Here is a 13,667-nt window from a genome sequence, read left to right on the forward strand (position 1 = left end):
GCATTTGCAGTTTTCAAAACATATTTTATAATAAACCGGCTGACACGAAATTTATGACACAATGAAATGACAAATTAAACATATCCAACTAATTTTACAACAACTACCTAATTCATTTTAACAGTAGGTAGGTAGTACCTACCTATATTTTTAAACACGGCATCTGATACGAATACTCACGCACTTTACTACTATTATTTAATTAATTAAACATATTACGTACCTACTTTCGAATAAGTTGTAAAAATTTATTTGAAAAAATAGTTTGTGTATAAATAGAAAAACTATTTTTTCACGTAATTCGAAGCTTATTTTTTTATATATTTTTTTAATATGAATGTTGGTACTAACGAAGCCTGTGGTGGATTTACTTTCTGTTTTTTACTATTATCACGTAATTTAAATTGTGATTAATATATTTTTTTAAGTATCAGACTCCGGCTGGCTTGGCTAGCTGGACTCGCTTCTATAATTTGGCTATTAACAACATTATACAAATTTGAAGCAGTCATGCATAACATAACCAAGCTTCACTTTTAGGGTGTCAGCACTATCCCGGGTTTAAATCCCGGACGAGCCCCCAAATTGGATATTTGGGTTTGCTCAATTAAATAGTTCAAATATGATTCATACACTTTTTTTATTTTTTCTCCCAGTACAATAATTCACACCACCACCGTCAACAATCCGCCATCTTCTCTCTCCCCTTCTCCTTCCCTTCTCACTGCTTCTATCACTCTCTCACTCATTCACACTCCTTCACTCAATCTATCATTTGTCTATGCATCCCTTCTATAGTCTATACCTTCTGTACTACTCATGTCACTCGTCTACTTCTCACACAATCATCTCAACTCACCTTCAGTCACTCAGAACATGCCCACATGCCCACATGCATATATATCTATTTAGATATCTAATTAATCTGTCTTGGAACTGTATTTAGTTGGAGAACGTCAATCTAAGACAATTTTCTACTCCAGTGATGCGATTTATTGGTTTACAAACCTTAGAGTTAAGAAAAGTAGTTATGAGAAAAACAATTATTTTTTCACCGCAAATAAATGTACAAAGTTGTAATATAACACATTTTGCAGTTCATAATATACCTAATTAATAATTATTTTGACCATTGAATGATAAAATTAAAAAGTAAATATGCTACCGAACATGTAGAGATGCTGTTTACGGTTGAACTTTTGAAACACATACAGGTACATGCTGTAAGTGACGAGACAAGCCAGAAAGAAACCGAATACTGTCAACATCCTGTACTTATAACTTGTCATGTTAACTACAAACAATGAACAAAAATTACAGGACAATTTTACGGTGATAACCGGGACATTTTCTTTGTAACTTTGAGGAAAACATGCAACGGGCTTCTTTCTTCAGGATAGGAGTGGGATCAGGTACGGGAAACTGGAAAAACAGTATTATAAATAAATTATGTTTATGTACAACTATATCCAGAATTGAAAATACACCTTATCAATATCCTAATGCAAGCAGAAATAAAAAATACTGCAAACGCTATGAAACATAACAACATACTTAACAATAAAGCATGCGTTATTACATCATAACATCGTAACAAAATCCCATTGTTCAGTAGAAACTTTAAATCAGTATAAATACAAAGGTCAAGTTTGCCATAAAATATGTATAATATGAACACCTACAATGAACAATGACTTTATTTTCAATAACTTGACCCCGCACTTATCAGAAATTAAAAAAAAACAATTTAAATAACTTTGAACTTATGTTCAATGTTGATATTATCATAAACATTAATTGTAAATATCAGTGAAATTATATTTCTTATCTTTGTGTTTACATAGGCTTCAAGGTGCAACAGTCCAGAGTTCTCAAATGCTAATAGATTAATAAGCCTTGATACTTATAAGAACTTGACAAAACCTAGTACAAAATCAAAATACAAAAATAATAATTATATTATTCAATCAATTGTTTAAGCTAAATGCATAACACTGGTGGTTTTAAATTCACCTAGTCCTTGTGATTCAAGATGGATTTTTTATGAGGCCGTTGCTTGGATAATAGGGCACATCCTCAAGACAAGGACAGATCTAGTCCATCGCTGCTGGAGGTCATTTCAATATGACATAACACAAGCACAGACACTGGCCGCATTGTCACCTATTAGTCTAAGCTTAAGGAAGTGATTATAGCCAATTAACAGCACTAGAAGATTGTATAAGATGGTATTTGCAAAATTACTTCCTAGTTTATAAGTAGTAGCAAATATTTTTCAAATTAATTTGAAAAACTAACAACTTTATTTAACTGAAAAAACACTGTATCCCCACAAAATATGCTGCACTTTAAACACGCATTCACAACAGTATTGCGATAATATTTTTGCTACCAAAAGCATTGGCATATAAAATGATTATGACATTTTTTATGTCCTTACATTCTTCGAATTTATAGTCATGAATGAATTTCTGCTGCGGTTGATAACTAGGTAGCTTGCGGTTAAAATTAAAATTATTAATAAATTTGAATGTCGTAAAACATTATCCTGTTACTCTGAAGTAAAAAAATATAAAAAAGCAACGTAAGAGATCTTTTGTATACAAACGAGAATCGAGACGAAGCTCTAAATATAGAACGACGCCGGAACCAAGTTATGACTTTGTTTATGAATCTTAAAGGCCAGAGAAAAAGTTATTATGTGTCCACTCACCTTTCAGACCATCCAATAATATATTCCAAGCAAGTTGCGCCAAAACGGGAACGAATTTGCACACAAAAACAGGTCCGTCCAGAAAAACTGCACTGCGTTAAAGGTTTTGCCAAAAAAACAGTTCGGCAACAGTTCACAAGGAATTTCACACTACTAACTTTTCAGGAAAATAGTTTCAAACAAGAATTAAACAGGTTAAACTAGTGAAAGTGCGATGTAAATTATACAATAAATCAGAATTCAAGTTCGACTGATCACCAACTGCCGCAAACTGCAATACACAACTGAACTGACTTACTGACTGACATGACATTCGCCTGCCGTTTCGTTGTCGAGCGAAAAAACTGTGTTGCCACCGTTGCATTTTTATCTGCCTTTGTTTATAGGTAAAATGACATAACAACCGCTGTAATGAGGAACTTTCCAGGCTACGTTCCTCAAAAACAATATAGATGGCGCTGTACAGATTTTTCTTCGTTTAACCTTCTTAATTCATTAATAACAGACATAATGCATCTTTTATCTTCGTTTTTGGGTATATATGATAACCCTTTTTATTACACCCAGGCACAATTATATCTTCCACTCATTAGTATTCTGACGAAATGAGAATAAACAATATGGGTATCAACATAATTCTGTACATAATGTGATACAAAAATCAAGCAACAATTTTATTTATATATATTTAGGTAATTATTGGTGCTAATTCCTGTAAATACCATCTAATTTTATTTTAGGTTATATCTGTCATTTTCTTATCCGCCGAAAAGGAAAGGGACGGGTAATCGACAAGCATAAAATTTATGGAACACACGTCAATTTTAAGCACAAATCTAAAACAACCGTCTAAAAATTCGCCCGGGTTATTCATTTATTTACTCATTCTTCCTAAAATTAAGAGCTGTCAATCATCCGTCCCTTTCCTTTTCGGCGGATAAGAAAATGACAGGTATAACTTAAAGTAAAATTAAGAGATGTCTGCAGGAATCGGGGCCATTATCACGTTAAATCTGTACAGCGCCATCTATATTGTTTTTGGTGAACGTAGCCTGGAAAGTCCCTCATTAACAAAGAATATAGAGCAATTCTAAGACGATGGTAAATATTAGTGCTGTCCTTCACTCACAACTTGTGCTTGAATGAGCGACCGCTACATATTATACAGTAAAAATAAAATTAAGTTTGTATATCTGCCGGAATTGGCACCAAAATATGGTCAAGTGCATCTTAACAAGAAACTGATTTAGCAAACTAATTAGTTATTTCTATAAGTAACTAGGAATCATAAGTTGTTTTGATTGTCACGTTCGGTTTTTCAGTTTGAGTAAAAAAACAAACAAAACAAAGATAACTGTTTGATTCTATTTGTCGTCAAATATAGTAAATTCTCTTGTTAACAAATTCCTTTTTGAAACATGGCGATATAATAACCATTTTACGGATGTGTCGGGATAATTCTCAAGCATGGTAACACTGACGTACCGAATGTTTTCGTTTCGTTTTTCCTTGTCTTTGTTTGTGTGATAAAATACTAATTAATGTACCTAACTTATTTTCATTCATACGTATCCATTAAGATAATTAATTTTATTATCAATCAAAGGAATAAAGTTACTTACAAACCTATTTAAATAAACTTTGCTTTCAGCGACATCTCTGAGAATGTCTGGAAACTTTTAAGGGTTGGGGTTGAGGGGTGCTTGTAGTGATAAGCCTACTATCTTATTATACACAATCTGACGTCCGCGCGAACCTTATTGTTGTAGGTAGAGCCATATAATAAGCACACGCACACACACACACACACACACACACACACACACACACACACACACACACACACACACACACACACACACACACACGCACATAGCAAGTTGCATTTTACCTTAACTATTAATTATTATTTTCTCTTTTTATTGATAACTTGATATCATTTAAATTTTAAATACTATAACAATATTCATTGTCAGCACCCTCACTTTTGGCTTTTGCATACAACTTTTGGATGGTAGCTGGTATCCTTAGCTCAGTTTTAAAACTTTTAGGGATAACAGCTGACTCATAGCAATTATCTCACAGCCTGTAACTACATATTTATAAATGTAAACATATATTGTCATATATTTAAGGCTTTAATGGTACAAAATAAAGATATTATTATTATTATTATTAATAATACTGCGTAGAATAATACTAGGTAGAACTAAAAATAACGGCGTCCGAAGGACGTAATATACGATCCCGACGACCCGATTACTCTAGTCATAGAGGCAGCCAATCAGCTCGCGACACCAAACACTTCAGGACCCCGATACCGACCCAGCCGACGTGGTCGCCGATTTCCCTCAATCAGCGCTTATCGCTATCGACCCACTAGGGTCGATTAATTCTTTCAAATATTTTTCCTCTCAGACGACGCCCTGAGCCGAGGTTCGCGCCCAACTGGGCACCCTCAGGCCTGTTGTCGTAAACGTTGTACCGGGTGAGAACCTTCAGCGCTCCCCATTTGTCCGGCCAAGTAGTTAATGCCATCTGCGGCAAATCTACAATATCGCCCATGCACTCGTCCATCGTTCATCATGTTTGAAAAAACGCAATCCTTGTGGAATTTACAACATGTTGAGAAACACAATAAGTATTAATGTCTATCGATAGGCTAACAGCCTCCGTGGAGTGGTTAGAGCATTAGGCTCACGATCTGGAGGTCCGGGTTCGTTTCCCGATGGGGACATTGTCGAAATCACTTTGTGAGACTGTCCTTTGTTTGATAAGGACTTTACAGGTTTTAATCACCTGATTGTCTGAAGAAAAATAATATGATTCCGTGCTTCGGAGGGCACGTTAAGCTATTAGCCGTTAAAACACCTCCACCAACCCGCAGTGGAGCAGCGTGGTGGAGTATGCTGCATACCCCCTCCGGTTGATTGAGGAGAGGCCTGTGTCCAGCAGTGGGGCGTAGGTATATAGGCTGTTTATGCATGTTATGTATGATTGGCCACTATCGAAAAACTCAAGAGGATCAATTATAGGCTATCGATAGTATCAATGATGACCATGAAAGAGTTTCCAGGTTAAGTTTCCTAAAAACTATATAGATAGCGCTGTTCAGATTTAACATGATAATTACCTATTTTCTACCTATTTTCTCATCATAAGTATTCAAAAATATAGTAATGGCAGAGGCCTTTTTCTTCCCTTTAATTTGATCAGAATAATAATGGGTGGAAGATGTGTTGTACCTAGGTGTAATAACAAGGGTTAAACGAAGACGAATCTTTACACCGCCATCTATTATCATAATTAAAACACATAATAACGGGTTCTTACCACGTTTGAAATAGGGATATGACTCGCCCGATATTTCGACACTGTTGCAAGTGCCCACTGTTGCAGATATGTCTACCCGTAGAAAATTATGGATCTACCTATTCCATTCCAACCTCATCAGTCATCCCGTGATCATGGCACTTGCAACACCCCTATCTCATATCCCTATTTCAAACGCGGTAAGAACCCGTTATTATGTGTTTTAACCATCTATACCTATTGTTTTTGGGGAACGTAGCCTTGAAAGTTCCTCCGTAAACTATTGATAGTTCGGCAACGCTTGAACACAGCTGGATGCGTTGTATGTCATTTATTCACTCCCAGTTCAGCAGAGAACAGTTTAAACTTGGTCATCAATGTCGACGAGGATGTGCGTGTGAAGATGATCATGTTTGGTGGTGACCACCCGGTACTGCAGCTGCTCCAGACCCTCGCGACGGTAGCGCTCAGCCGCGTTCACCAACAGAATGGCCCTGCGACATAAATATGACTTTTGTATTATTTGCTATAGGTGTAAAAATATAGTATAGCTTTATTAATCTTAAAAATTATTTAATATATTTAAGTAAAAATACTTGGCCGGAATTGATTTAAAGTGTAAATTACCTACTGAATAAAGGTATTTTTACTTACTGGCAATAAATGTATTTTATTTCATATTTAATACATTTTTTAAACCGTCATCTTTTTACTCAATAAAGTTTATTTAATTATTAAAATTATTAAATATAGAATTTAATTTATTATTAAGTTTTATTATTAATTTGTTATAATGAAAAATATTATTAAGTAGGTACTAGCGGCCCGTTCCCAGCTTACATAGATGGACATTTATTTTATTTATAAACAAGGGCTTAAAGGGCAAATTGTACGTTTTTTCAATAAGATTCCCATTGACATTCAGAATTTACCTTTGAACATTACAGTTTTAAGACTGTAATTAAACAGAAACTTTGTAATAAGGTCATTATATTAAGTATAGTCTTCTTCTATCGTGTGGGTTGTGAGGTGGAGTACCAACCTCATCAACCCATAAGATTAATGATTATTTAGAAGATATGAATGCATATGATTAACTGCCTGGAAACTCTTATTTGGCAGCCAAATTACTAAAGAACGACCAGAGGGGTTAAAATGGCCACATTGAAACAATTCAACTAAGAAAGCAATATTGCAATTTGACATTTGTTTGCATTGCGCACTTACTTTTATATGCGCAAATGTCAAATTGCAATATTGCTTACTTAGATGAATTGCTTCGAGGTGGCCTTTTTAACCCCCCAGAGCTCTGTGTAGAAGTTTTTCTTGCAGCTTCTTTTCCCCGGCTATACAAGTTGTGAGAAGCTGCTGTAGTTTTAGGCGGATGACTCGTTCGTTATTTAAAACTGACGATTACATTTTTTTACGTGACGTATTGTTGATTTGGCGCAAATGTCATTAACTACTCGGTCGGAGATGTTTCAGAGTGTAAATTACCTACTGAATAAAGGTATTTTTACTTTTTGAATTTGAATAAGCGCTGAATGCGGGAAATTGTCGGCTACCAGGGATTTTATAACTTCATAAATATTGATATCTGCTTCTATGAAATGCTCGGGTTGTTACAATCCAGACTATACTCATTCTCACTCAACTAGGTAGGTATTTAATCAACTTACTTAGTATTGTTGTAAGGTTCGATTAGCCCAGGCAGAAGCACATATTTCGAAATAAGTCTGCTGTATCTTACTAAACGAATCCTGGCATGACGAAGACTGAAAAAGAAAATAAGTAGAGTAAGTACCTAATTGACAAGTTTCAAAAATTACCTACTTCATTTTAGTTAATTATGGATCTACCTACTCCATTCCGATGACTGTCTTTCCAGGCTACATTCCTCAGAAATAATATAGATGGCGCTGTAAAGTTTTTTTTCTTTTTTAACCTTCTAATTTCATGGATAACAGACATACTTAATAAAAAAAAAATATTACGGGTAACTTGGACCCAGGATGTTAGTAACAATGATTTCTTACTCGCTAATATTAGGATCTTCTTCTTATCGTGTGGGTTGTGAGGTGGAATACTAGCCTCATCAACCCTGGTGTCAGGGTTACTATTGAGCCGCCAAAGGCCCCTGACATGGCTCATGTAACGACTACTTACTTACTTACATCAGTAAGTAGTAACCGGGACCAACGGCTTAACGTGCCTTCCGAAGCACGGACCATTTTACTTTCGGACAATCAGGTGATCAGCCTGAAATAATATTAGGATTACACAGATACACAATACACACACACATACCTACACAATGAAAATAAGACATTTATTTATTTACTGCTCCTGTACAAGTGACTCATGGAGCAATGAGTCATCTACGGACAGTCGAGCCTACTTACAATCATGCTCAGGATACTGTTGGGTCTGGCGCGGATCCTACGAGTCAGTGATGTGCATCGTGTACGCATTGTGGTGTAGAAGCAGTCGACCCGCGCCTCAGCGAACATCCCTGCATCTTCATCTTAACGCATGTTTTGTTTTCGATAAGTAAGTAAGTATAAATGATAACCCTTTTTTATTACACGCAGCCACAACACATCTTCCACCCATTACTATTCTAATCAAAATAAAGGGAAGCAATATGTACTTATAGGTAGCAACATAATTCTATACCATATAATATGTGATCCAAATATCAAGCAACAATTATTTTTATATATTCTTCTGCCATTGAGTACATAGTATTTTTGATGAAATAGGTATGTAGGTCTGCGTTCAAAAACGGGAATAGCTGATGTGGGACGAAAAGCCGCCAAACAAAAATGGGATTGGGCCGGACATGTTTGTCGCATGCACCCTGAGCGGTGGGCATGGATCGTCACGCATTGGGTGCCTCATGACATGACGGGTACAGGCGACGTGGTAGACCTCGGAAGAGATGGCGTGATGACTTGGACGCATGCCGGAGGGACTGGCCGGAATACGCACAGGACCGCATAAAATGGAAAGAGGAAGGGGAGGCCTTTGCCCAGCAGTGGGATCTAGTAGGCTAGATTAGATTAGGTATGTATCATCACGTTACATCTTGACAGCGCTATCTATATTATTTTTGGAGAACTTTCCCTGGAAAGCCCCTCATTTCATCAGTCATCCCGTGATCATCGCACTTGCAACAGTATGGAAATATCCGGAGTCTCATATCCCTGACTTAACACGGTCAGAACCCGGTATTGGATGTGATTCGTGCTGAAAACCTCCCATTTCTTTAAGTTATACCTGTCCTTTTCTTATCCGCCGAAAACGAAAGGGACGGTTTAGTGACAACTGTTAATTTTAAAAAACGAATAAGCGAATTAATGAATCATCGTCCCCCTAGCATTATCCCGTTTTTCACAGGGTCCGCTTACCTAACCTGAAGATTTGACAGGACCGCCTGTCTGACCTTCCAACCCGCGAAGGGAAAACCAGCCCAATACAGGTTAGGTCACATACCTTCGAAAATGCATTTCTCGGGAACGTGGGTGAATTAATGAATAACCCGGACAAATTAAGTGTTTGTGAGTGAGTGGACGTATGTGTGTCGCGAGTGTCTGAGGTTCTGCGAGAAGATGAATGATGTGTGAAAATTAAATATGTTTTTATATTGTTTACACCTAATTTTCATAATGTTTAATTATATTATTGTTTATATTTAAAGTTTCACGGCGCATTGGCGCCTCTGCACTGTACGTAAAGTCGTGAAATGTAAATAAATAAATTAATAAATTAAAAATTATAAATAATGTTTACCGTAAACTCAGATCGTGCTCCTGTATGTTCCACCCCCAGTACAGGTTCGAGTACCCGTTTACTCTGAGAAACTGTTTTCTTGTCATGGCGGTGACACTTCCGTATATGTGTGAAAGCGTTGTACTGGGAACAATTTAATAAATTAACTGAAAACACATGTTTAGTATTCATTCACATGTACATACATATACATACATAAACAGCCTAATACGTCCCACTGCTGGGCACAGGCCTCCCCTCAATCAACCGGAGGGGGTATGGAGCATACTCCACCACGCTGCTCCAATGCGGGTTGGTGGAGGTGTTTTTACGGCTAATAGCCGGGACCAACGGCTTAACGTGCCCTCCGAAGCACGGAATGTATTCACATGTACTCATACTAAATTCATTCTTTTCTTCATTCCTCTCTGTTCGCCCAACATCCGCAGCATCAATAAATATAAATAACAAGTGATTATAAAAGTGACTTTTTGTTTATAACGCCCCGCTGAATTAGAACATTCTTTTAGAAACCAAAATAGTGAACAACACAATTATGGATAAATACATACTCATAAACTCTCACAAATAATCACTAAAAATTTTAACAGCCTCTGTGGTTGGGCTTACGATCCGGAGGGTTCGATCCCGATGGAACACACAAGTCTAACAAAAAATCACTTTGTGAAAAGTTTGATTAGGACATTAAATCATAATTAGGTCACCGACATAGCTCGGAGAATTGCCAAGCTGAAGTGGCAGTGGGCAAGACACATACCGAGGAGAATCGATGGCCGCTGGGGCGGAAAGGTTCTCGAATGGCGACAACGCTACAAGATGGGCCGACGATCTGGTGAAGGTCGCGGGAAGCCGCTGGATAAGCGCTGAATGAGGGAAATCGTTGACCACGCCACGCCGGCGGGGTGGGTATCGGGGTTCTGAGGGTGTACAGACTTCCCCGCAGAACCTTCCCCAAATTGACCGTCTACCTACTTCATGATAGTCCCATTGGATGCTACTATGATGGTGCTCATCTGTCGCGGGAAGATGGGACAGGTGTACAGGATGCGCCCACTCATCGGCAGCAGGTTCACGTCGTGGAAGACCACGCAGTTCCACTTGCCGTACTTCTCCGCTTCCTTGAAGCCAGCGTTGAAAAGCCTGCCGCGATTCAACTCGCGATCTCCTGGTAAATTAAAACTACATGTATTACGTACAATCAGTGCACCAATGGTCTCAGCGGTCCAGTGGTTGAGCTTTGACCTCACTATACAAAGGTCCCGGGTTCGAATCCCGGTGGGGTTATATCACAAAAATCACTTTGTGATCCCTATTTGGTTTATGTTTTATATTATAAAGACAAATAGACTAGAGGTATACGCAACAGAGACCAACGCAAGGGTTCAGTGTATTTCTTTTTATGATTTTTTCAGTTCATGTTTCAAATTAGCTTTCAGTAAGTACATTAGCCGATGGCCGCTGGGGCGGAAGGGTTCTGGAATGGCGACCACGTGTCGGACGACGCTCAGTGGGTAGGCCCGCTACAAGGTGGACCGACGATCTGGTGAAGGTCGCGGGAAGCCGTTGGATGCGGGCAGCGCGGGACCGATCGTCGTTTAGATCCTTAGGGGAGACCTATGCCCAGCAGTGGGCGTCGTACGGCTGATGATGATGATGAAGTACATTAGAAGCATTGTATTTATTTTTTAACAACATAACACATAACATAAGCCCATGACTATATTCCAATTAGGGTAGTTAGAGGTACATTATTCGCAAGATGAACTAAGTACCACACCTCTCTGAGCTTGCTGTTAGACCAACTATACATAGGCGGTGAGCCGTATCGCCTATAATGGTCGAGCCAACTGTGTTAGTGAAAACTGTAAAACCACTACATGTAGGCTCTGCACGGTAAGCGCGCCGCATGCGGCGCGAATTATATCGAGGCCTTCGACCAGTAGCCGTTTGACGTCCATCTACGTAGATAGCATTCGTATTGTTTATTGGTTGAATCAATATATAACGCGAGCCGCGCGCCGCGCGGTTGTCATGCAGACCCGGCTGGTGGTATTTTATTTTAATCTGCTTAAATTCCTGGTTTCTTTGGTTTATCATTGAGATCGAAACTTCTCGAGTAAAAAATATACAACTCACCATATTGTTCTATAACAAATACTCGATACTCCAAATTCTGATTAATCAGGAACGGATGAATGTTAAACAGGAAGGCTGTCAGACATTTGCTTTGGTTTCTATAACAGAATAAGAAAAAATGCGTGATAGTTTGGTTATCTTAGTTATATTAGTAAGATGATCCGTGTTTCGGAAGGCATATGAAGTCGTTGGTCCCGGCTACTGGTGAGAGCCTTCAGCGCTCCCCATTTGTCCGGCCAAGTAGTTAATGCCATCTGCGGCAAATCTACAATAAGTCACGTCAAAATAATGATCCTGGCTACTGCTTACAAATGTAAGTACTTAGCTATGTAGCCGTTATGTATGAGCCATATCAGGCATATATTTATAATAAATAAAAAAAATAAATAAAAAAAAGGCAATAAAAGGAAAATAAAAAGGTAGGTATCACAATAAAAAGGGGCATTTGGCAGTTCAATAATAATCTACACAACAGAAAATGTCATATCAGCTATATGTAGACATAAGCAGCAGGGCACAGGCCTCCCCTCAATCAACCGAAGGGGATATGGAGATAAGGAGCATACTCCACCACGCTGCTCCACTGCGTGTTGATGGAGTTATTTGGGCTAGTAGCTAACTGGACACTCTCAGGCCTGGTGACTTAAATTGTGTACCAAGTGAAAGTAGGTACTAGACGCTCCTCATTTGTCCGGCCAAGTAGTTAATGCCACTAGAGGCCTTCAATAAGACAAATAAAAAAATACAAACCTGTAAGGTACTATGATGGCTACTTTATGCCTTGACGAGCAGTTTAAAGGCTTATAATATCCTCCGTTCCTGACCATACTATGCGGGTACGCAGCCTCAGGTATAAACAACTCTTCGAAGTGTTTGATAGTTAAATTCATATCCGACTTCATTTTTTCTGAAAAAAAAAAAGCATAGGACCAGGTTAAAGTCTGTGGTCCTGTATTACACCGCCTTGCTTCTCAATCGGGGAGTGCCAGTTCGAACGCCGAATAATGTACAATCAAAGAGCAAAAGTTCAGTCACTGAGCCCAGCGAATTATTTGTAAACAGTGGTGAAGTTATGAAACATTACTTGTCATAATTATACAATTTATATTTTTGTAGGTGTTTTGGGTCTATTACAGAAACGACATGTAAGCAGCGGGCTCGGCACGACTATCTACTGCCGCGCGGCGCGGAATTTATCCGAGGGCTTGGACCAATAGGATCAAAGAATGCTATCCACGTGGATATATTAAATCGATGCGTGCACGACGTCATCGATGCGGCTGCCGTCTGATTTCTACGTATGACATTTCGATTGACATATATTTATCTGCCTCCCGAGAGTGGCAGATAGGCTTGAGATAGGCGTCGTTAGACAAGTATTTGCAAGTTATTTTGAATAAAAATGTCGAGGGGCTCCATCAGAAACTTATAAAGTTTTTATGAAGAGAAGAGGGAGAGAAAGGAGCAGCGGAGCGATGTCAGGAACTTCGCGTATAGTTATAGTTTGCCAAGAAACGAGTTTCTTGGCAACTAAGTCACGGCAGCAGGAGGTCTTAAGTGCAACCAGTTAGTTTACTGTACAAGAAACTGCTTGGACTTTTCGTACATGTTTTTCTACCCATCTTTAATGTTAGGGTAGGTACATATTGCAATAATAAGAAAACCCTCAAAAAACGCTTCACACACTAGCATATAATAAAGAATAATACTACGT

At 38.3% G+C, this 13,667-nt stretch overlaps 2 protein-coding genes across 3 annotated transcripts in view; both read right to left on the reverse strand.

Moving 5' to 3' along the window:
* The window catches only part of LOC126373838 (beta-1,4-N-acetylgalactosaminyltransferase bre-4-like), a 263,755-nt gene extending 260,703 nt beyond the window's left edge, over nucleotides 1-3,052 (reverse strand). For both annotated transcript variants that reach the window (XM_050020175.1, XM_050020174.1), the window contains exon 1: nucleotides 2,714-3,052. The gene's annotated coding sequence lies outside the window, so the exon portion shown is untranslated. The remainder of the gene's footprint in view (nucleotides 1-2,713) is intronic.
* A 3,289-nt stretch (nucleotides 3,053-6,341) lies between these two features.
* Nucleotides 6,342-12,854, reverse strand: LOC126373869 (beta-1,4-N-acetylgalactosaminyltransferase bre-4-like). Its single transcript, XM_050020220.1, has 6 exons — nucleotides 12,704-12,854; nucleotides 11,954-12,051; nucleotides 10,790-10,982; nucleotides 9,818-9,940; nucleotides 7,705-7,800; nucleotides 6,342-6,519 (listed from the first exon to the last, which is right to left on the reverse strand). Exons 1-6 carry the CDS (start codon nucleotides 12,841-12,843, stop codon nucleotides 6,387-6,389), a joined length of 783 nt encoding a protein of 260 aa, XP_049876177.1. The 5' UTR covers nucleotides 12,844-12,854; the 3' UTR covers nucleotides 6,342-6,386.
* Nucleotides 12,855-13,667: the final 813 nt, after the last annotated feature.

This window comes from Pectinophora gossypiella, chromosome 16 (assembly GCF_024362695.1).
Source record: "Pectinophora gossypiella chromosome 16, ilPecGoss1.1, whole genome shotgun sequence".
Classification (NCBI taxonomy): Eukaryota; Metazoa; Arthropoda; class Insecta; order Lepidoptera; family Gelechiidae; genus Pectinophora; species Pectinophora gossypiella.